The 24,330-nt window shown below is 34.6% G+C and overlaps 1 protein-coding gene across 1 annotated transcript; it reads left to right on the top strand.

The window, feature by feature from the left end:
• Positions 1 to 394: 394 nt before the first annotated feature.
• On the top strand, positions 395 to 23,095 carry SLC30A9 (solute carrier family 30 member 9; the record flags this gene model as incomplete). Its single annotated transcript, XM_010170187.1, has 11 exons — positions 395 to 462; positions 4,056 to 4,158; positions 7,512 to 7,567; positions 9,331 to 9,466; positions 9,881 to 9,920; positions 10,374 to 10,445; positions 10,826 to 10,933; positions 12,165 to 12,330; positions 17,937 to 18,066; positions 20,500 to 20,613; positions 22,117 to 23,095. Coding segments are annotated over 11 exons (1,038 nt in total), but the record flags the coding sequence as incomplete, so codon positions are not given.
• Between the last annotated feature and the right edge of the window lie 1,235 nt (positions 23,096 to 24,330).

Here is a 24,330-nt window from a genome sequence, read left to right as displayed (position 1 = left end):
AAAAAAGCCTAAAACATTAACACTTTGCTCTGTGCCCCACTGGCCCTTCCTCTTTGCTTAAGCAGACCAATTTCCTAGATTCAGGTGCTCTGCTGTGGTGGAATGATTTCTTAATCTTTCTGCTGCACAGCTGGCTCCTGTCCTTATGGTTGCAGTGGCCCCTGCTGGAGGCTTCGTTGGTTGTTTATCCTTTTTGTAGCCATCCATTTACAGAAATGTATGACTGCAGTTTGGGTGAGCATTCAGTAGTAAATTAGTAGGCTTCAACAACTGTAGCTTCACTTTTACAATACAGGGCAATGCCAAGTTTTTATTTAATAATTTGTACGAAAGGTCCTTCATGAGGTCAAGATTTGATTATTTTATTTTAATAATCTCTTATTTCTTTATATAGCCACGCTCCAGTGCAGCAGCTATGTTTTTCAAGGGACCAGGGAAGGTGGTAATGGTAGCTATTTGCATGTAAGTTTAAAAAAATAAATGCTTTGTTTGTGCAAGTATAAAACAATTTATTTTTATTATCTTGGAAATGAGAACAGTCTGTGTATTCAAGCTGAAGATACCTGTGTCTCTGTAACTGAAATGAATAGATTTGTTTGTTTATTGTTGATGGGACAGAGTTTAGATAAATACACTCATGCATATATAGAGCTCAGGGATAGAATGTATCTCTGATCAGAGAAGAGCAAATTTCTTGAATTTGATCAGACTAAACAATTTATTACAGTAAAAACTGAAATTTTGAAGGACATGAAGAGGCAGGCATTTAAAGTTGTCCTTTTTTCTTCCTCCTTGAGAGGAAGCTTTTAATATGTTTTAAACAATCTTCTGTATAACCAACAGAAAAGAATTAACTTTTTAATTTCTGCTGTTACTCAACTCTTCCTCTCTGACTGAAAACAGGATATTTTAAGAGGTTTTTGTCTTACAAACTTGAATGAAACAAAACTAAACTCATGGTCCTGATTTAAAGCAAATGAACACAGTCTATCTGGCATGAAATATAGGGAAGTGTGTTAAGTTTCTCATGAAGTGATGGCTAAAATTTACTTGCCATAAAACCTGTGAATTTTTAAAAATAAATTTGATTTTACAAAAGGTATCTACTTGCTAAGACGCTATTGATATAAGGAAGCAAAATAGAAACATAGGGAAAACACTCTTTTGGCACAGGAAACATTTTGAGCAGGAAATAACTCTTGAGTTTTTCTACAAAACTATATGCTTTTTGCTTGGGAAGGGAAAAACCACAAAGCTCATTTATTTGACTGAGAACATGCCTATTTATTGAGTATGGTACTAGTAACTATTCAGAGCTTTCTAAGTTAAAAACATCTAAGAACTGCTAATATGAATGTTTCTAATAGGGGAAAAAAAAGAGGGGGAGGGGAGAAAAGGGAGGTGGGGCAGAGAGTGTTGTATGGTGACTTCTACCTCCTTCACTTTCTTACAGTGATCAAGAGAAAAAAACCCAGACCTTTCCTCCTGCTTTTTAAATAGGGCATTGCTATAAACATTCACTCTCTTCACTTCGTAAATACCTTTTGGATGATTGGGTACTTTTACAGATGAATGCCTGGCAGCCAGGCCAGCAGAAGTTTATAGAGCCTGTTGTATTGCTCAGTCATCTTTTTGTAGAGCTTTTTTAGAATTTAAAGGATCTCTTGGCCCTCAAATACCTGGTGATTTTTCAGAGATTTAAAATCGTGATTCACCATCAGTGCTCCTTTGTTCGTGGCCCTGATCTTCTTGACATCCGTGTGGATTTTTAATGGCTTCTGGTTTTGGGTCAAGAACGATCAATCTGTCTTAACTTTCTGGTTGGAACGATTTTGTAGGCTTTTTACAAACTTCAGGCTTCCCCAGTGAGAATGAAATGTGGCTCAGTCAAAAGCAGAGGAGTTCTCTATATTTTAGTTCAGTCAGGATAGATTTATTTGAATTTGTTTTAGTTGTAATTTAAATTAAGTTACGAACCTTGATTTGAATAACTGATTTTGATCTGCTTTTGCATTTGTGTATTTTTTTTTTTCTTTTCAAAGAAAGGCTGATTCTGTTCATGTATCAGTACATTTTAAAGTTACCAAATAAATTTAGTCTTTACACTAAAATTGACAAGATTTCTGACAGCAAGGGAGGTGTGTATCTGTTTCAACATTTGCCCCCTCCCATTTTGTTAGTGAATGTCTGCCTCCTTTGTGGACTTTGGAATACAGTTATAAAATGCTGTGTTGAATGAAACTGCTTATTTTCTAAGTGTAGAAGAGAGGCTTATTAGAAAATGTTGCATAGTATTAAGTTTCATAAGCAAGAGAATTGTACGTAATGAATCAAAGATTTGTGTGTTTGCGTTTTTTTGTGGGGGGTTTTTTTTATTTATTTATTTCTTGGTGTTGATGTTCAAAACATTGCAATAAATCTTTTCCAGACTTTACCTGGCTTTGGTTTAAGTTCTGCTGAGATTTACTACTCTTTCTCTTTCCTATTTATTTCCCATGTAGCACCTTTAATCTTTCTATCCTGCGTCTCCAACTTACTGAACATCATTAACAGGTCGATTTTGCTGGGCCTGACTTTTGAAATCTTGGTGTGGTTTCTTTTTAGATTTTTAGGATGTCAATTTCCCCCCCAAATTCAGGATTTGTAGGGGTGAAATAAAATATCAGCTGAGCACCTATTGTGTCATCTGAGCGGCCCCACAACTGAACTGTACCTTCAGATAAACTGTCAACTCCATTAACTGAACATTGAGAAGAACAATACAAAAGTCAAGAGATTTTGCTCATGAATCCCACTGTAATTTATTTAGTTTTATTTCTATGCTAAAGATGCACTATGCTGTGGGTTGGAAAAACATGTAATTAACACAGGGAGTTTAAATTAGGGTTTAGTGTTCCAACAGGCTTCCTTTCTTCTTGGGTTATCCATTAACTAAGAATTATTTTACTCCCACCTATAAATTGTGGTGATGCTTCACCATCTCATGAGGTCATGAGACTAAGTTAAAAATTGTAAAGCATGTTCAGGTCCTTGGATGGAAGAAGGTATAGAAAACAGTGCTACCTCTTTCTTGAAGAAGTGGATGTACTCTCGCAGAAATTCTTTAAGGATGACCTTGGAAATGACTGTTATTTAATCAACTATATATTTGGTGTATGGCAAGTGGCTTACATATTATTTCTTGGCATGTGGTTGTTCAAAAATGCAACTACAACATGTTGTTAGTACTTATTTATAACAATTTCATTTGAATGCTTCTAAAAATTGCCAATTAGCCAAACTCAAATATATTTAAAAAGATAGAGAAGAATGTTATAATCCTCTAGTCTGTTTCTTGTTGCAGCAGTATGATTGTAAAATTAACCTACTGATTCTGATAATGAATGTTTGAAGTAGGAATGTAGACTCGGATTTTAGTGTTAATAGTTACCTCTCTCTGCACAAGATAACACAATGCTTAACTCCAGTGAGCTCTTAACCTAAAAAAAAACTTGACAAGTCACACCGGACATCTTAATGGAAAAGTTCCATAGATCATTTTAATAGCATAATCTAATGACAGCCATGTCTTTCTGAATGTTGTCTTATGTTTGTATCCTACTGGGAGTTGCTTAAGCTGAGATTGAAGTGGGGGACCTTGCATTGCAGTATTAGGAGGGGATGTATAGGAGTCAAAGAACTGAAAAAAGAGAAAAGGAAATGATTCAGGCTGTAATCTCCCACTGGTAGGCAATTAGTTGTTCTGAGTAGTGAATGTGATGGTAGTTTTCAGGAAGTGTAATTTTTTCAGGACTACTTAGAAGTTAATGATTTTGGAAAAATAAATTGTATGTCTTTACGTATCAAGTTTAGCTGAAAGGGTTTTTCAACAGTAGCCATGCAGAAAATGTGTGTGCCTTATCTGCCTGTGCAGGTCTCTAGTGATTAAACTGATACTTGGGTTCACCGCTTGCTGGCAGGTAACGCATGATTACACGGCACTTGTGGTTTTGCTGAAAATATGAAAGACTGGATATTCTGTTTTTCTTTAGCTTATTTCTTCTCTTTGTTTTCAGAAATGGGTTGAATTTTTTCTTTAAGCTACTTGCTTGGGTTTACACGGGTTCTGCAAGTATGTTTTCAGAAGCCATACATTCTTTAGCAGACACATGTAACCAGGTGAGTATTTTTTCCATTCTGCTTCAGTTAGTACTTGTAGTAATTTTTCAGGAATAAAGACAAATACTTATAATAGTTGTATTACATTTGAAAGCAATAATTCAATCTAATAGTGTTTCTTAGTTTGCCTATACTGTCTGAATAATAAACACCAGAGAAATGAAACTAGTATTTTACTTAGGAGCACATGGCAAAATAATTTTTCTTTACAAAGTTTGCTTACAGATAACATCAGCATTGTAGATAAGTCTAGAAATTCCAAGTTTATTAGCCACAACTCTTACTAAAAATGACTCTCTGGTTCTGCTGTGGTGTGTATTTACAGTGCTCTTCCTGTACAATACCTGTGATCATTTTTGTGCTGTTTTCTATGGTTTACATACTTAGAATTAATAGTAGTATATTCTAGGAGGGAAAAAAGCTAGTACTTGATCTAATGCCCATTTAAATAATTGAGGCAAAAGAATCTTAAAGGGTTTTTTTTAAGTAAACAGTTTCATCTGGGAGAGGATATTTTTGTGTTTTACTTTATTATTAAATAATTTCTGGCTTCAGTCATTCAGGTTACAAAGGGTTCCAAGAGTGTGACCAAGCTCTGTCTGCATGCAGTGGGATGGAAGATGTACTCTTTTCCCTATGTGTGTAGTATCCATGTATGTTTTTTAGCTTCCCAGAGACAAAAGCGAATCTCACTTATAAAGTAATGTTGTTGTTATAATATACAGTTTTTATCAAATTGCAGGCAGATGAAGGCATATTTTGTCAGAAACTCACATTACCTTAGAAGTATTGCTAAGCCCAGAGCTTCTTTCTGCATCTGAGTGCAAAGTTGTTGTTACTCTGTTGCAAACTTACTTGCCAAAACTAGTGGTTTCAACTGGTGGTTTCTAGGGGTTAATTTGGCTACTCTTCTATTTTTTTTAATTTTTTTTTATACTGATACCAGTGATTTGATGGAGGGTTTATAAACTAACAGTAAAACAACTGACCTAGTCTAGAAGCCTTAAATGCAGAAGGAATCTAGAAAGCCACCTGTAATTATAAATAAAGTCTATTTGAAAGGTGTTTGGACTAGTATTTCTGCTAATATAATAGTATTTGTAATATAGCTACATTATTTCAAACCATCTGCCCCAGTTACTTCTGTTGTTCTTTCCTAAACTATTGTTTTTTCATATAATTGGTTGCTACATACTTGAGCTGCAGTTTGTTTTCTGTGTAACTATCAAGATGAAAGTGCACCAGAAAAGGTTAAACAGGTTATAATATTATTCAAATATACAAACACTAGGAAATAAGTCCCAGGACAGGCTTAATTTTGTTACAATGCATATGCCTTGTCTTTAGGAAGTGGTATCTGCACAGAATTGCAGTAATTTGGGTTACATGCTCATTCTTCCCTGCCCCTCCTGGACAAAATGATGTATTGGTAATCTTAAATTTATTATTGAGTGCCTGTCCAGATAATAAAAAGAAAATTAAAATTGGGTATTTTTAAAATTTGTATTAATGTAAGAATAAGACAGGTCAGAATGTAGATTCTGAAGTTTTTTTTATAAATGAGTTGAAAGAGTGGAGTTGTAGTAAGCAGAACTATTCTCAACTACTTCATGGATCGTAAGTGGGACTTGAAACTAAGATGATGTACAAAGTGCACCTCTTTCTTATTTTGGATAAATGTTAACTTGAAATACTTGTCTTGTCAGTTATTGTAATAGAATGACAAACTTAGTTGCTTGGTCATCTCTTGGTAGAATAATAATGAGAATTTGAGCATCTCTGTATTTTTTTTCTATTCCTAGACTGCCTTAGCAGCCCCTCATAGCACAGGTAGCCACATACTTGGCACACTTACTTTGACAGGTGGTGTGGTAGACTCACTAATATAACTCACACGTTATATTAGTGTGCAGGAACAAAATAACACGTTTTTTTCAGTATTTTCTTTAGTATGCTTGAGACATACATTACGAGACCTTGAAATTTCCCCTTCACCAAGTGTAGAGAGAATCTTTCTTGTTGCAGTTTTTGATACAGCAAGGCTTTGGAAAAAAAAAAAAAGTTCTTAGAGAGAGTGGCTGAAACCCTCCTGCAGCTCAAGCAAGAGGAGTTCTTGGATAGCTTGTGACTCATATAAAATGCAACAGTCTTGTGCTCCTCCAAATTTGAGGAGTTTATGGAACCTTAGAGCAGACTCAGTAACTTAAAAAGCATTTTAACATAATTTTTGCTTCAGTTGTACCTAGTATGCTTCTGTGTCCAGAAAGACTGAGTTGAAGACTCAGATTTTTGTTTGCTGTTTCTCAGTAAATGGCTTTACACAGCCTTTCAACTGTTCCAGCTGTAAAGTGAAGACAGGTGCTACTAGCTCCACTGATAATACTTAAAGAAATCTATGGGGAGGCAGCCTTAAGTGTGTGATTTTCATTTGGCCAAGTGTGTCAATTTATAGATGAACCAGGTTTGATAGTGGTGTTATCTACCACTTACATGTGGAAGAGCTATTCTGTTTTTTTTTAAACATGAAAGTTAAATGTTCTGCTGGAAATGCAGGGGTGGGGTTTCCCAAAACCACATACTTGAATCTTTGGGCAAAAGCACGGAAGAAACCTTGCTTCCTCAAAGCAGCTTGCTGTTGCAAAGACTAAAGTGTCCAAATTTTAATATTTGTTATTATGTTTCAGTAATTCATAGTCCTAAAACAAAGCACATGCTTTGCAAAACTGAGGTCTAGATTTATAACTTACTGCATCAATAGTTTTAATACATACCTAATTAAGTATGTCCCAAATGGACCATTTAGATAGGAAGAGTTCTTTATTTCGTCCTTCAAAATAATTTTGTTCTTTAGTTTGGAAAATACAAAGTTCACTACTGAAAGAAGCTGCAGTGTAAAATTACTGCTTTAAATATAGTATGCCATCACCATAGTCTCTGTATAATTTCTCATCAAGAGGAGTTTATTTAAATAGCTATGTTCCTGGAACAACTTCATTCCTTCACATTGAAGCAGAGCAAACACACTTGTTGGATTGCAGATAATGTTTACTTTCAGCTGCAGTTCTAAAATTATAATTAACAGGAATTATATGTATATACACACACTATATAATTATGTATATTTTATATATATATATATAAGTATAATTAACAATTTTTTTGGGGCGGTAGATTTTAATGACAGATTTTGAGGATTATATTCCAGCTCTAACAAAATATTGGTAACAAAGCATATGTACAGAATCAGCAAATTGCATCTGCCTTTATCTTTAAGGTTCAATTAATATAGTCTATGTTTCTAATTTTTTTAATTTTTTTTTTTTTAACAAAAGTTTTTTCCTTTTGTCCTATAGGCATTGCTAGCTTTGGGCATCAGTCAGTCTGCAAGGACGCCTGACCCTAGTCATCCGTAAGCTTTTTGAGTAAATAATGATTTTGGTAATTATATATAGGAGTAAGATCAGTTCTTGTTTGTGCATCATCTTGTTCTTTTTAATCTACTGTTTCGTATCATTTCTGGAATGCATTGTTTTTAATTGTAGAATAGATAAAATAAGAAAAGAAATTTCTTCCAAACCGCAGGGGTTGTAGCTTCAGTGGCTTGATGCATGTTATATTTCATTTTTTTTTAATGTTTATTATTATAATTGACGTTAATTCTTTAAATTATTGTGGTCTCTTCTGCTTCTTCCAATGGATAGATTTACTTTTTTTTAAACAATGTTCATGTGAATTACAAGATTTTTGAAAAATACTGTCCTCTTCCTATTTTCAGCAAAGTGCTTTTCTGCAGGGCATCTACTTGTATCATAAGATGTGTTTGACTTAAACGGCTCTTTGTTTTTATCTGAGTAATAGGGATGTTTCTGATAAGTTCTTACAGCTTGATGAAAGTTAGAAGCTGTTCTCTTCATGATATTTTGTTGGTATTTACACTTCACATATTTAGGCAAGTTATTTGTACTGTAAACAGTAATTCAAAATATGTCTAATCATTAAGAACATGAGGTAATCCCAACACAGGAAAGACATGGACCAGTTAGAACGAGTCCAGAGGAGGCCACCAGGATGATCCGAGGGCTGGAGCACCTCTCCTGTGAGGACAGGCTGAGAGAGTTGGGGCTGTTCAGCCTGGAGAAGAGAAGGCTCCGGGGAGATCTTATAGCAGCCTTCCAATACCTGAAGGGGACTACAAGAAAGCTGGGGAGGGACTTTTCATAAGGGCAGTTAATAACAGAACAAGGGGAAATGGGTTTAAGCTGAAAGAGGGCAGGTTTAGATTAAATATTAGGAAGAAATTCTTCACTGTGAGGGTGGTCAGACACTGGAACAGGTTGCCCAGAGAAATTGTGGATGCCCCCTCCCTGGAAGTGTTTAAGGCCAGGTTGGATGAGGCTTTGAGCAACCTGATTTAGTGGAAGATGTCCCTGCTGATGGCAGGGGGGTTGGAACTAGATGATCTTTAAGGTCCCTTCCAACCTAACCATTCTATGATTCTAATTTGAAAAAATGTTAACCCTAAATTTGTCTAAATATTCTTTGTATCTCCTTCCCCTCTCTCAATTTTTTCCCCTTCTTCTTTAATATATTCTTTTGTACTATAGGTTTTTAAATGTTGCTAAAGAAAGCTACTGTTTGTAGTAGCAGTTAATACCAGAAAAAGGAATAAAGGTACACTTCTAATACGGCTAAGCTCTTCCCACTGCTCTTAAAAACTGCAAGTGTTCAATGTGAGCAGTTAGCTGAACTACTTAAATATGTCAGAAATTTTATTCCCTTTAAATTAGCATTATAAAGTATGTAGACTGGCTGCCTCTAAGGCTAGAGTTTTCATTTAGAAGTAACATTTCAATAAAATGTAACAGTGAGATGATTTTTTTTTACAGAAGTAAAATCCTCAGTCTCTGCAAAAGAGCTAATACAGCTATGTAAATAGCTTGTTCAAAAATGAATTAGAAAAATATCTATATTCAATGTCCTTGCATGTACTAGATACCCTTTTCCAGGTGCCTTTTTTGTTTCCTTGGTTTAGGTTGGATTTAGCAGTTTTGTCTTGTCATATGACTGGGTATCTGTGTAAGACATGTCAAAATTATTGGAAAAGACTTGTAGATATGTTTGCAGAGATAAAGGATCTTACTGTCCTAAATCCCTTTCTTTGTTTTCATCCAGGTATGGTTTCACAAACATGCGCTATATTGCCTCCCTGATTAGTGGAGTGGGCATTTTCATGATGGGTGCAGGACTTTCTTGGTATCATGGGATCATAGGTTTACTCCACCCTCATCCTATAGAATCTCTTCTCTGGGTAAGCTAATCTTGTTTGATATTGTATCTAACACTGTTGACTTGACAGAAAGTAATGGCACATTCTGAAATTCAGTTCCTGAATGAGTTCGAATCCCAACACAATTAACTGAAACCATCCTTAAAGAGAATGTATTTTAAGAAAAAAAAAAAAAGTTAAACTACAGCTCATCTTACAGCAAAATGAGTTGTTCTTTAAACCCTGCACATTCCCTTCAGAGCTCCCAAGAGATCCTCCGTTCCTATTTTGCAATATATTGCATAATTCAAATATTGTTGGTTGCTTTCTGTTTAGGGGCAGCTACATGGCACGTGGGTAATGAGATTCTGGAATGCTGCATTTGGATAGTCTATGGTGAAGAGATCTGTACAAATATTTGTATAACATAATAATTGAGACTTTTTTTTCCTACAGGCATACTGCATTTTAGCAGGGTCATTGGTGTCTGAAGGAGGTATGCAGTCTCAAGAAATATTTCTATTTAAGTATTCGTAATCTCTGAGAGTACAATGTGAGTAATTACAGCAATAATTGCTCCTTGCTTACACAGTGAAGTTTTGAGCTCTATTGCAAATACTTGTGTTGTAAACAAACAAAGAAAAAGTGGGAAAACTTTTTTTTCTTATCTATCTGTATAATAAGAAGTCAAAGAACACATAATTTGGAAAGTATATGTATAATGCCTTCTTGGTATTAAACTATCCATGAATGTAAGTTCCAATTTATGTGGGTGACACGCGTGTAGAGAAGAAGGTCTATATGCTTTGTCATTATTCAAAGTATCAATAATCAGAGCTTTCTTGATGATCTGTTGCTATGGTATAAAGAAAAGTTCTCTCTTCTCAAAATGGAAACAAGTCTTTTTGCCTCTTAACCATTTTCAGCAACTACTTTGATGTTGTTTCAGCTACCCTTCTGGTTGCTATAAATGAAATTCGCAGGAGTGCTCGAGCCAAGGGTCTGTCATTCTATCAATATGGTACGTGTTGTTATAGCAATAGTGTTTGTGGTTATTCAAAATGGAATCTAGCAACAAATACGTTTTACAAATTAAGTGCAAACCTGTTGATTTAAGTAACACTACTTAGATACTTTTACTAATAACTACTTGCATTTTTCAGGAAATATGCCCCTTCAAATTTTTCCAGCATTTTGGAGAAGCTTCCATAATTGGCACAGGGTTCTGTGTGTTTATGAATGCTTTCAGAAGTGTGAGCATATGCAAAAATTCAGTTTACACCTATATACTTATGGAAGTTTTTGTCTTAAGTTGCTGATGGTAGTACAATTTAAGTACTGTGCATAATGCAGTAAAGCTAAGCTTTCCAAAGCAATGTGGTTTTTTTGTTTTATATGCAGTTGTGCAGAGTCGTGATCCTAGTACAAATGTGGTGTTACTGGAAGACGCTGCAGCAGTTCTGAGTGTGGCTGTAGCTGCTACCTGTATGGGTCTGACTTCTTTAACAGGTAAAAGTCTGCCTCAGACTGAGGCAAGCAGGATGTAATATGAACACAGAACATTTAGTTTGCATTGGTTGACTTAAATACATCTCTGTTCTTTTTCTGATACTTGTGCTGTGTAAGCTTCTGGAGGTTTATACTGTTCTCTGATCTTATTTCTAGTAGTTTGAGTTGAAAATACTTAAAATGAAAAAAAAGTTTGTTTTTTTTTTTCCTGTGTCTGTTATTGTTGGGGTAAAGCTCGAAAGGGTACATGTAGATGGGTCTAAATTCATTTTGAGCTATTCTGTCATACAGACTAAGGTATTTTTTACTAAAGGTCTATTTATTGTAATTAGTTATGTAAATGACTTTGTACCATGGTGGGATTACATAATTTGAGCTTCCTTATTCAATGGTGTGCAGCTCCATGAGCATGTGGGGAGGATTTAAGGAAGCAGTTCTTTCCTTCCTTTTGATATGTAGTGGTATTAGTGTTACGTTCAGATTACAATAGCTGCTCCTGAACAGTGTGGTAAACCAAACTCATACAGGTAGAGTGATCTATATGGCAACTGATTCAAAGTCTTTGCTGCACAGTTAAATTTTCTAAAGAGGGAAGACTATTTGTCTCTTTTTAAGTATTGGATTTGGCTTTTCAATTGTTTAAAAAACCAAATATGGTAATTTTGTTTCTTTGTGGCTTCTAATGAGTTAATTGCAAGTTTCATTTTTTAATATAGAAGTTAGATTTTTATTCCATCTCTAGTTTTCTTCATAAACTTAAAAATACATGACTGTTTCTACAAATCTGAATATCAGTGAATGCATGTTTAAAACTTATAAGTACTGTGTTCCAGAAATGGTTAATACTTGCAAGTTTTTGAGTTACTGATAAAAGAATACAAGACTTCTGTGGTACTACCCATGTTTAAGCATATATAATTTTATATCAACAAAAGTAAATCTGTACACAAAAACCCAAATAGCTGACAAGAGTTTATTAGTCCTGCAGGAGATGGGAGTGGCTGAGTGACAGGAGGGTGTTGAGATTTTATTTTAAGATAACTTGTTTTCTTCCAGCTTCATCTTGTTCCTCAGTAGGAAAGAATTGCCAAGTGCGTTAAAAAAAAAAATCCCACTAAAAAGCAAAAACCAAAAAAGCCCTCAAACTGTGTACTCTTTTCAGTGTGAAATCTGAATTATCTGCTGTGTTTTAGAAATGTTCTGTGAAACTAATTTGACATGTCTTATTTAGGAAACCCTTATTATGACAGTGTGGGGTCTCTAGGGGTTGGAACTTTGTTAGGAACTGTGTCAGCATTTCTAATCTACACCAACACTGAAGCCCTGCTGGGACGATCCATTCAACCTGAACAGCTGCAGAGACTCACCGAGTTACTGGAAAGTGATCCTGTAGTAAGGTAAGAACCTTTACAGCTCAATTTCTACTAAGAACAACAAAAAGCAAGAAAATAACATTTGGAAAAAATAGTTCAAGCACTTTAAATGAGAGAAATGAGATTTATTGTTTTAGGGTAGATTTTTCTGTATTGAAATTTTGGAATCTTAATTATTGCTAACTTATATTTCTGTGCTAAAAATTTCAGTAAGTAAATACTTGTACCTCTCAGATGTTCCACAGCTGAAATGGTGACAAATATGTTCTAACAGTTACATTAATTACAAGACTTGACAATGACTTTATGAGAAAGCCATCACAAACTTAACACTATTCTCAAATGCATGAAATGCAAGCACTTAGATGATACTGTGATGCGGCTTTTATAATTTATCAGCGCTTAAATGTTTAAATTCTTGCTGTTAATATTAAGTGTCTGGAATTCTGTAGCAGTTCTCAGTAAAGTGCTGCAGTAGTATTATGATGTAATAGATTCTGCATGTTAGATGCTTACAAAATGAACTCAATGCTAATTTATCTTTCTTTGAAAATTCTTTGTAGTGAAATAAATTTATAGGTCATTGTAATTCTGAAGTCTTGTTTAAATGCTTTTTAAGGAGCTATTTTAGCTTACTTTAACACTATTAACTTTGACTTAGAAGCAAAACCCTTTTTTTCTTTTTAATCTTTATTCAGGAATATATTTCTATGTAAATCAGTTGGAATATCTTAGGGCTTTTTTATTTGTAGTATTACTGAGCTCTGGAGGGAAAAAAACCAACCAAACAAGCCCATTTGTTAACACCAGAATACTTGAAAGAAACCAAGTGCTGCATCATCTCTGTTGCAAGCAACAGGTCTGAACAACATGCCCTTCGTTCCAGAAGCTAAAAGAGATTCCTGTTTTGGAACAGAATTGTGTTAGAATTTTCACATGTCAGTAACTAAACTCAAAGTACTTGTGGTGGCCCTGGATTAGTCTGAATGGTGGAACATGTGTCAACATGTTAGAGTAGGTGAGTTCACCTGGTTATTTGTACATGGCTTTCATAGTTCTTTTTTTCCAAAGTGCACAGGTGGATTTTGCTTGTCTCAGGCTGGACTAATAAAATTTCTCCTATCCTGAGCACCAGTTTATATTCTATTCCGTTTTGTAGATGGCTGTAAGTTTGCAACAGAGCAGATGTATTTAATCTCCTTGCTGTAGACTTTTGTTTTTTTAAACAAGTAGTAACTTAATTTTTAAAAAGCACAAAGAATAAAAAAAGTGAAGACTGGGTAAGAAACTGTTTTTCTCTTAAGATTAGAAGCTGAACCATGTTTAATACTTCTCATAAAACTGTTTGCAGGACCTTCTGTATGCATTTTATCTTGAGTGGTCTCTTTCTTACATCCATTACATGATCTGCTTTGATTTTTCTTAGTGCACACTTTGTCTTTGACCAAACTGTTCTTGTAACAAGCCTAATGTCTTGAGCTTGGTTAACTTATATGTTCTAATAACACACCTGGCTTTAACATTAGAATTCTCAGAGATGTAAGTATATATTACCCTTGCTTGGAACTAGGCATAATTTGGGGAAACCGCTACTTGTAAGTGTTTTTTCTTATTCCAAGCTTTTGTTAGTTAGGTTTTTTAGTTTGTTTTCAACTTTTTCCTGTGAAATGAGGAAGTCCTTTAGCATCAAGTATTTCTTCAAAAGGCTACTTGTACATTTTTGTCAGCATAGCGAGTTTCAGCATTTTCTTGAACATTCAAACTCTCCCATTTTCTTAAATGGAGTTGTATGTCCTACAGTTAGATTTTTCCTATTGACACCAAACGTAAAAGAAAAAGCTCCTGAGTACTGGTCTGCTACTAAAGCTGTGACTAATATTCGCTCTTTTTATTTCAACCTTTCAGGGTTTTCAGTTATCAAACTATATCCGAGTTCTCAATGCAATCCCTTTTCCAGTTGTTGCTTCCCAGAACGGTTCTTGCTTATTCTTTCAGGGAGGATTTGCAATCTTTATTTTCAGATGTGTTCTGCCAAATATGAAGGGGATATATTAAGGAATCCTTTAGTATTCATCAAAAGGTATTTTAGATCCATATTGACCAAAAGATCCAAAGGCTGTGATTTCTGCTCACCCTTCCTCTGCCCCTGTCAGCACCACCACCACTTAACTTACTATTCCATCAGTAGCCTGCCTGAATGTGTTATGCTGCTAATTATAAAGTATTTGATGTATCAAACAATACTAACTGCTGTACTACTGAAATAAATAACCTCTGTGGTGTTGATCTTTCTTCAGCTAAATGTCAGTTTTTTCATTTAATTTAATTTTAATTTTTTTTTTTTTACAGAGTTGTTTGACAAGACCTATGTTTCCTAAAACCTTAATGACTGGAATTAATACTTTTACCTTTTTTCCCACATTTTTCACTCTTTTTCTTTGTGTTACCAGGTGAAGTTGTCTTTAGTTAAGTGGATTACCTCATTTGCTGTTCTTAAATTTTGGCACAGCGTTGTTAATCTACTCTTTTGTTTTAAATTCTCATCAGTATTGCAGGATGAAAAGTTAATTTGCCTTCACAGTTATTCTTCATTCTTTTTACTGTTGAATGCCAAGTTATGGAGCCTGCTGAATTAGAAGCATTTTTTTCCTTTGAAATATCCAATATGCTTCTCTGCTACTAATAGGGAAATGCTTTGTTGTACTAATATATCGTTTTACTTTTTTTAGATCAAGAAAACAATTATTATTGTGTGTTTCTGCCTATTCTGTATAATTGTTAACAATTTTAACACTTCCATCTAGTAGCAGGCTTGTTTCCAGGTTATCCTTTGGTTTTGCTATACTTAAAAAATACTGCTTTGAATTACACACAATGCCTCCTTTTTATGCTTCTGCTGTCAGTTTGCTGAACCTCATAATTTCTTTTTTTAGGCTCATGGCTATTTATTTCCACTCCACCCCCACCCCCCCCCCCCCCCCTTTTTTTTTTTTTTTTCTCCATTTTGCCTGGTAATTTCTAGCTGTAGCACTTACTTCATTTGTGATGCAGAATGGGCTTTCAATCAGAGTTGTTATCATCTGGAAAATTATTTTATTTTCTTTTTTGCTATACAAACATTCCATTTTTAACTCTTATTCACCCCTTTGGTGCCTAAATCTTTCTTGTATTTATCTTAACTGAAGTGTAGGAGATTAGGCTTTCAGAACTGTGAAATAAAATATATGACGTGGTACAGACTGTCCTGATTCTGTTCTTAAAGAATGTAACAATGGATCCCTAGGCATAAACTATTCTTAGTGACAGTTTCATCTTTAATTTTTACTTCATTGTAACAGCTGTTGGGTAATTGTGCTACTGTTGTGCTGGAAAAAATCTGTCATTCTGGTGTGGAGGAGAAAAGGTATTACAACTGATGGCTCAAAACCAATAACTTGATGTCCTCTAACAAATTTTTCTGTAACGTGAAACTTGCACTCTTTTCCCTAGTTTGGATTGATGGTGTCTACTAGCAATCCAGAAGCTTCTATAAGCAAGCTTTGTAGCTTAAGTTTTAGCATGCACATTTGTATTTTTGAATTATTCTGACTCACTGTCTTATCTTTCCTGGACAGATCATAAGCAGTAAGGTAAACTTTTTTCTTCATATTTACAGAATTTGCATCGTTCCAGTGAATTTTATCAGGTTACTGCTTAATGAGAAGATCAAATATCTCTTGTTATCTTCTTGCTTAGCTCTGATAGGCACTTAATATATCTTCAACATTTTTGAATCACATGGATTAAAGTTTTCTTCAGTAACCCTCATTGAACCACATCCGTTATCTTAAATACCCTCTTGTGTGAGGAGGCAGTTTGATGCCAGTTAGGTTACTCCAGTTAATACTATTTTGATTTGATAGCTTCCCACAGAATAGCTGTGTAAATTTGATTGGAGCTGGAAATTCTTTATCGCTAACAGTAAGCTGATAGTTCTTTTAATCTGCTTAAATGTTTACTAAGATATATTTTTTGGTGTCTCTGTATTTAGTTCACATTCTATTTCTTTTTTGGTGTACTTACCCCTTGTCCACCCTAAGTATTACAAGAATTATTCTATAAACATTTCCTGTGACTATTCATCTTAAATTTTTGCCTCCTGTTCTCTGGCTGTTCACTCGAGCAGGCTACTTCTGAAATACATGCCTTCCAGTTTCTTCCTGCACCACCTGTGAAGTTAGTTCTGATTTATAAATGTTCAGATAAGAAGGAGCATTTCTAGTTGGGAAGAGGGGAAGAGTAAATTTGCCTAGGACAAAAGGCACACTAAATTTAAAGATGCTGTGAAATTGCACAACTTAGTGGAATGAACAGTGGAAGAAAGCTTTGTACTTTCCATCAAGTGAGCTTTACTGCTGAATCTAAATTTTGTGTTAGAATTTTAAAAATTGTCACAATTGCATTTTTCTGTTAATAAACCCAGAGTATTTGGAATATTTTATAGTTGACCTCAGATACTTATTTTGCTTTGGAAATATCAGAAGAAAGAATTTAAAAAATTTGAAACTTTTGTGACTTATGTTCCATATTTTAGTCTCTGCTTTTTATCTGGCCTGGATGGAAAAATGTGGAAATTTACTCTGCAGTGGCAATATTAAATTATTATCTTTAAAGATAAACTAAGTTTGTGTTATCTAATTAGAAAAAAAAAGAAGAGTATTTTATAATTTTATTTTTTGTTTATTCCACTGTTGAAATGCACCACAATATGTCTGGGTCCTGAGTTTTCTTCATCTCTTATTATCCCTGAAAAATATAAGGCTTTTTGTTTATTACCTATATTCACACATCATAGAGTTTATCTCACAAACTGGAACAAAAATATGCTATAGAAAGCCAGAGGTTTTCAAAGGACCAAAATACAAACATATTGCAACATTCATGTTTTAGTATCTATTAGGAACCTTTAAATAAATATAAATTTTCAGCATTTGCAAATAACTGTATTGTGATTTATTGTGGTCAGTAATTCAGTATGATCAAAAATAAGTTCCAAACACAGTATCCATAATTTCTTATGTGAAATGTAACTCTGAATAGAAATTCTCCAAAAAGTCGTGCCTTTACACATTGTGGTTATCTAGGAAAGGACATGTCTATAACCACAGTGTGTGCTTTCAGGAACTGACAGTAGATTATTGTTCCTTACCTCAGAATTGAGAGTACTTAAAGCTTGTTAAACAGCATTATGTTTATGCACAAAAACTTTTGTGCAGTAACAAGTAAGTTGAGCTTAAAACTTTTAACTCAGAATAGAGAAGTTCTCTCTTTTGTGAGATTTTTTCGTTTTAATACTGTTAGTCTAGTTCTAAATCTGCAATGCTTCTTGTAGTCTGTCTTTTATTGCAGCGAGCCATTTATGGATGTGTTGGGGTAGCAGGTACTTGTGGAAGTGGTATAACTGGTTAAATATAAATCAGTATTTAATGGAAGTGTGTGATGGCAAAATGAGGATATGTTAGGCAAAGGCAGTGGCCTTTTAAAATTACAGGATCATTTTACTGTGACAATATTGTTAACACCAGAAGTCACACTAGCTAGTTGTTTGTTTTACGTTGTTATACATTTTCTTTAAAAATTATGTATTTCAGAGCAATTCATGATGTTAAAGCCACAGACATGGGAATGAGCAAAGTGAGATTCAAGGCAGAAGTAGACTTTGATGGAAGGGTTGTTACTCGTTCTTACCTGGAAAAACAAGACATTGAACAGCTGCTACAAGTATGTTTTAAAAAAAATATTTTGTAACTTCCAGTATTTGACATTTATTTTCCAGTTTCAAGTATGTCTAAACCCAGTATTTTCAAGTAGATGATATATATTCCACTTCTTCATTTTGAAGGATTGCAGATGTTTTTACTTTGTGTTAGTGTGTTAAATATCTGTACGTGGAATTGTATTATGTGCTACTGAAATAGAGCCATTTCTGGGCTGAGGAGGACCTGGAAAGGAGGGCAGAATTTTTTTAAATTCAGGGGTTTTTTTTTATCAGAAAAAAGAGATTTGTCCAAAATAATTTTGTTGATAATTCTTCCAAAATTTTTTTTATTGAATTACAAGATCTCTAGTTAAAAGTGGAAGCCTGTCATCTGAGATTAAGCAGCTGTTTTGGCAGAGCCATTTGCCTTGGGTGCTGAAGATGCAGTGTTACGGTTTACAGATCCTGCCATTCAGACTAGGCTTGAATATGGATTGTTTGCATCAAATGACTTAGCATTTTGACAGCATTTAACAATTAACCACCCTTAAGTAAGTGTCTGTCTCTGATTTTAGTGTCTTTCAGAGTAGTTTTTCTTAATCCCTCTCAAGTACAGAAATGCAAGACTGCTTTCAACTGGATTCTACATGGGAAAGCTATGAAGTAAAAGAATAACTAAATGAAAAGGAGAGTTTTAAGTGGGCAAAATGGTTTGCTTGCTTACCCATTTTTCACCAGTAACTTGCTTATATACCTTTGTTTATGTACCTACAAGATTTTTCTTTGCTGCCCTTTCAAAATGAGATGTAGATGTCAGATGTCTGCATTTTATGTCTGTCGGTTAAACATGACTTAGAAGTTAGATATCTGAGTTTTCATTTAAATTACTGCAATTTTAAACCATTAGTCAGTGTCCCAGTTTTTAAAAAGTACCACCCTTTAATGTAAAAATAAGAATGTATGTATATTATATATATATGTAGTGTGATAAGTTATCTGTTTATGTATTACATGTCAATTTAATCCATTTTTGGGAGGGGGAGCACTGTGAGCTTTGTACAACTGAGGCACTGCAGGTTTGCTTGGTTTTGTATTGCCCAGTCTTGGTTGCTTCACTGTTGCAGCTGTTCAGAACGCTACTTTTCTTTTCAAAGGCTGTGTTAGCTTTTGGGTTTTACCCACTATTCCCTTTGGTGATTGTATATAACCTTCGCTGGTTCTTCCACCTAGTATTGTTGGGAAAGTTCTTCCTGATTGGTTCTGGGTTGGCAACTATTTCTCACACAGGTCATTGTAGTTTCATGTAGTAACCTTGTATCAGCTATAAAATCACTGTAGAAGGATAGCCACTTTCAGCAGGGCTCAGCCACCCAAAGTCAGGGGCAGACATCATGCTTGCCTCTTGATCTATAGTTTTTCAAATAACTAGTTTATTCAGCTAGCATTGCTATCAACATTACTCTTTCTAAAGTTGTGAATTACTTGTTGAAATGCTATAATTCAGATTAATCTCATTTCTTGTTAGACTTGCAGTGATCATAGTCATGTTATTGTTGTTGAAATGCCTTTTAAGCCCACTCAGTTACATTCTTCCTCTTCAGTTTTAGGGTAATGGTGGTGGGAAGAAATTGATGTTGTATTGTAATTGTATACACAAGAAGAATTGGCTATTTAATAATTAGTCTGTTAGCAATAACCTATTTGTCCTAAACATACTGCAGCTGTATTGCCTAAACTATGGCTGAGATACTACAGGGCAAATGGCTTCTGGCCAACTTGATGTGAGACCTCTAGGAAGGTTTATGACAATGCTGTAATACCTGCTTTGGTGCTTCTAGTGTCTGTGGTTTTTTTGGAGGGAGGAGCATAGCATCCTGTCTTCCTTAACCTCATTCCTTCAATCTTGTGTGCTATGGGTCTCCTAGTCTGAGTTCCTATCAACTGTCTTTGAGTTTTTTGATATTATGGAGGAGCTGTATTTACAGCAGCACTCATAGTAATCCTTGTGGATTTTCAGATGAGTTGATAATGTGATGCCCAGAGTAAGCAGGGTAATAGAAATGCAAGAATGTATTTGGGGGAGAATGAGGAAAAAAAATACACAGGGGTACCCTGATCTGCCCTTCTGTGAGCAAGGAATACTTTCAGAAACTTCTAGAAAATGAATTAAATTCTCTAAACTTATTTGGAAAATGAGGGAGGAAATCCATTAAAGATAGAAGAAGGTTTTATATCAAGTGTAGGTGTAATGGTAAGCCACCTGTTTTCATTGAGTAGATGCTGCTGTTCTGTGTCCTTGAGACATAGGAACAGATGATGTTTTGAAAGGAAAGGCAAAAGTTGCAAAGTGTTTGGGTCCCACCCTCCTCAACTTGAAATATGTCAGGACCCTCTATAGTGTTGTTCCTTTCTTTTCTTTCCCTCATCTCAACCTCTTAAATTTGTTCTCTTCCTAGGAAATTCAACAAGTGAAAACCCTTGAAGAATTAGAAGCCTTCATGCTTAAACATGGTGAGAATATCATTGACACACTGGGAGCTGAAGTAGATAGACTTGAGAAGGACCTAAAGGTAAAATTTAGCTGCTTATTAAGGAGTGCTTATTCTGTGATATATTTTAAACAGTATGACTGAGGAAGAGGTTGATATTTCTAATGCAGATTTTCTTTCTATAGTATCATCATTAACTAAGCTATGACCAGCAGCAAACCCTTACTTTGCCATTGATGCATTTGTTACGTTCGTTGTTCAGTTTTATACAGCTGTAGAACAATATTTTTGTGAAAATTTGAGAAAAAAAATTTGAGACCTGATTCTCTTTGTTACCATATTCTCAGAACATCAGGTTATTTACAGGCTGCTGAATTCTGTTCTAGTTGTAAAGAAGCAAATTTCAATTTTATTTTTTTATTTATTTTAAATCTGGTACTTAGCATTGCGTCAAATATATCAGTGTGTGATGAGGCCTTTACTCAACATTTTTTGCTCTTGTTGAAACAGTACAGTGTTTATTTCTTTTATAAGCCTGTAATAGCTTTCTTGTAATTACTTTTTTTTTCCTTCTGTGATTTAAATATCCTTTGGTTGATGCACCAAAGGATTCTTTCAGTTTTTAATTTTATAATTATATTGTGGCTGTTAATCTTACATTTTCTGGCATGAATACAGAACTATAAGTACACTGACTGCCAGACAAATACACTCCTGTCATGACTGCCTTTTTTGGTTGTCAGAGACACTGTTCAAGAGCATGTCTGTCCTTGCTTATTGTATTTGATAAATATTCTAGTTTTAGTTTCTATCCTGGAGTGGTTCTGTTTAAAAATCAAAGTATTATTTTTTAGTTTAATTGCACGAGCAGCTACAGTTCTTCATGGTTTTTGAGGAGCAGGATCATGACTAATTAGTTTCTAAACATGAATACTGGTTTTGGTATAGGCAGGGATTTCAGTGATTGTGTTGCTGTTGAATATGCTTTACTAAATATCCTAGTCGGATTCACATGCTGGATGAGTTTGACGTTGGTGACTTTCAGAAAACCTGTCATGGATTATACAATCTGTGTAATGACGATAACATATTTCTACAATATTAGAAAATGCGTATTTCTTAATAGAAACAGTATTTTGAATCTTTATAAATAGCTTAAATGGCATAGAACAAATTATTTCAGCAATCTTATCCATTATTCAGGAAAGTATCTGTTAAACTTCCTTAAAGTGAGATATACATATGTTTGGATAGTTTTATATGAAAACTAGCTGCCTTTTTAAAATCAAGAGAGCTGCCTCATACTTTATAAAGCATAAGAACTAATTTATCTATGATGTTGAAAAGCATTTGTTAAATAAAAAGATGACTTGGCCTTCAAAAAATTGCTTATAGTATGGGCAGTGTTGTTTGAAGCTATTGCTCATTTTAAAATAGTCCCTGTGTCAAAGTAGTCCTTATGTTACCAGAAAAGGGGATTTGTTATCCAGTTGCCAACATCATACCAGAAATACGTTATTTGTATCCATGTGCAAAAATGTATTTAAATATTTTCAAGAAAAAATATTTATTTTTTTATTTCAGCAACGAAATCCTGATGTTCGTCATGTGGATTTGGAGATACTATAGACTTGGCAGAAGAAATCTTCAGGCTGCTACCGTTTTGGAAAGAAGTCGTGTAAAGGGCTGAAAAGCTTGTGAAGTTGCAGTGACCTCAGCACCGTACCTCACTTACTTTTGCAGTAGGCTTCCTGCACTGTTAGCACTGCTTCTGTTTCTGGAACAGCGCTAGACTCGCAGACAAAAATTCCCATGGCAAAATCCATTTTAAAAAGCTACATGACTTAACTTCCACAGAAGAGTCTGTCAGTATCTTTACTGCAATTCAGAACTTAAGACTTGAGGTTTAGTTAGGCAAATATAGCTGCCTGAAAATATATAGCACACTTAGTTTTTCCATTTGTGTCCCTTTGCAGTCAGTTTGCACTTCTTTAATTTCTTTCAAGATATCATTAAAGGTTCTTGGGAGATATTAAGATTAGATAGAAAGAGTTTGTTCCAGTGGAACCTGCCAACCTTAAACTAATTGTAATATTTCAACTGTGTGATTGTTTCACAGTTTTTCTTTTCTGTGAGATAAATTCTTTAAAACAGGCACTGGCCTTCTCTCAGGTACCATGACCTGGAAACCTGCTTTTTGCCACCATGGTGATCAACAACCACACTTCAGAAAAGTAAGGTTTTTCTCCTCAGTGGAGTCAGCTGTATGTGGTTAGCCAGAGTACATTCAGTTGCTGTGAAGAAATTACTGTGTAGGAAGTTCACTGAAATCTCTCAGTTTAAATTTTGTTCTTTTTTCCCTACTTTGACGCTTACTCTCTTATTTGTATCTTCAGATGTAATCTGGAAGATATTTATGGTAGTGTTTATTAAAAGTTACCTGGTATTTTTGGCTTTTTATACCTTTAATAGGCTGTATTGCCAGATATGGCCTTTGCTAGAAGGTGTAAGAGATGTAGTTGGAAGTTACAATAGTAAAAAAAATGTATTATTTATAATTAAACGAATGAATACATTGCATTTTTAATTTATTTACCTCTAGACATTATCTGTTTTCTGAATTCTAAACCGCTTCCTCTGTATTTTTTAAGACTTGACCTTGCTTTTTTGGGAAGGTAAATTAATTCTATCAGTGGTCCTCAACAATCCTGAGATAAATACTTAGTTTATAACTTTGAAATGTGCAATTCTGGCACTGTATATAATCAGCCTTAAAGCTTTCTGCAATAGGCACCCAAGTTGTACCAGATTCTTTGAGACCCAGTCTTTATTAAGAAGACTATAAGTGCTGATTGTGCAAGTTGAAATATAAGTGAAATAACTGCATATAAATATCTCTGAGGAAAATCCTTTATGCACTTTGATATATTTCAGTAAAATGAGAATTGCTCATGGGTGGAAGGTGGTAGTAAGACCTTCTAGTGACTCAGTTGCTGAGTAATGACTGACTTGCTGAAAGAGGAAATGTTGATATGAAAAACAAGTCTTCAAAAATCAATTATAAATTATAAGCATTGCAGCAAATAGTAATTGTGGAGACCAATATGTCCAGATTTGACTAAAAGCTTTTTAGAATTTTTTTATTTTTTTATTTTATACTAAATGTCACTTACCAGTGAATGATGAGAATTTAAAATAGCATGCCTTTTGACACCTGCAAAGCACTTTGCATGCTGGTCATTTTAAGTAGAAAAACATTCCAGAGTTTACTTACAGATGGGACATCACATACAGTAATGGTGGGTGAAGGGGGTCTCTTTAGTACCCTTGTCCGTAATCCCTATTCACTGATGGGTTCTTTATGGCATCTTAGCTTATTATGGCTAATTCAAAAGAAGGCTGACTATCTGGCTTTCTCCTATTAGTAGAAATAGTAGAACTATTTCCTAGAACTAGTTAGTATAATTAAGCCTGATGATTTGAAATGAAATTTAAAGGTGATATGGAAGTGTACTGTATCAAGTAAATAAGGCATATTTAAGCACACCATAAATCATTTATCTTTCTCCTTGCCCTTCCATGTAAACTTCATCTCATCTGGGTATGCACTCTGCTGATGTTAGTCTTATCCGTGAAGAGCACTGGAATCTGATAATGCATAACCTCTTTCCTTCTGCTTAGAGTATTTATATGGATTTTGAATTTGGATAGACACTTTAATAAACCTTTTATTCCAGAGATCTTAAAAACCTGAAGAGAAGTAAAACTGGGAAAGTGTTCTTACTGGGGAGGTTAGTG

Source organism: Antrostomus carolinensis, unplaced genomic scaffold (genome assembly GCF_000700745.2).
Source record: "Antrostomus carolinensis isolate BGI_N321 unplaced genomic scaffold, ASM70074v2 scaffold2706, whole genome shotgun sequence".
Classification (NCBI taxonomy): Eukaryota; Metazoa; Chordata; class Aves; order Caprimulgiformes; family Caprimulgidae; genus Antrostomus; species Antrostomus carolinensis.
The sequence above is the reverse complement of the archived record's forward strand: the minus strand, read 5'-3'. Positions and strand labels throughout refer to the sequence as shown.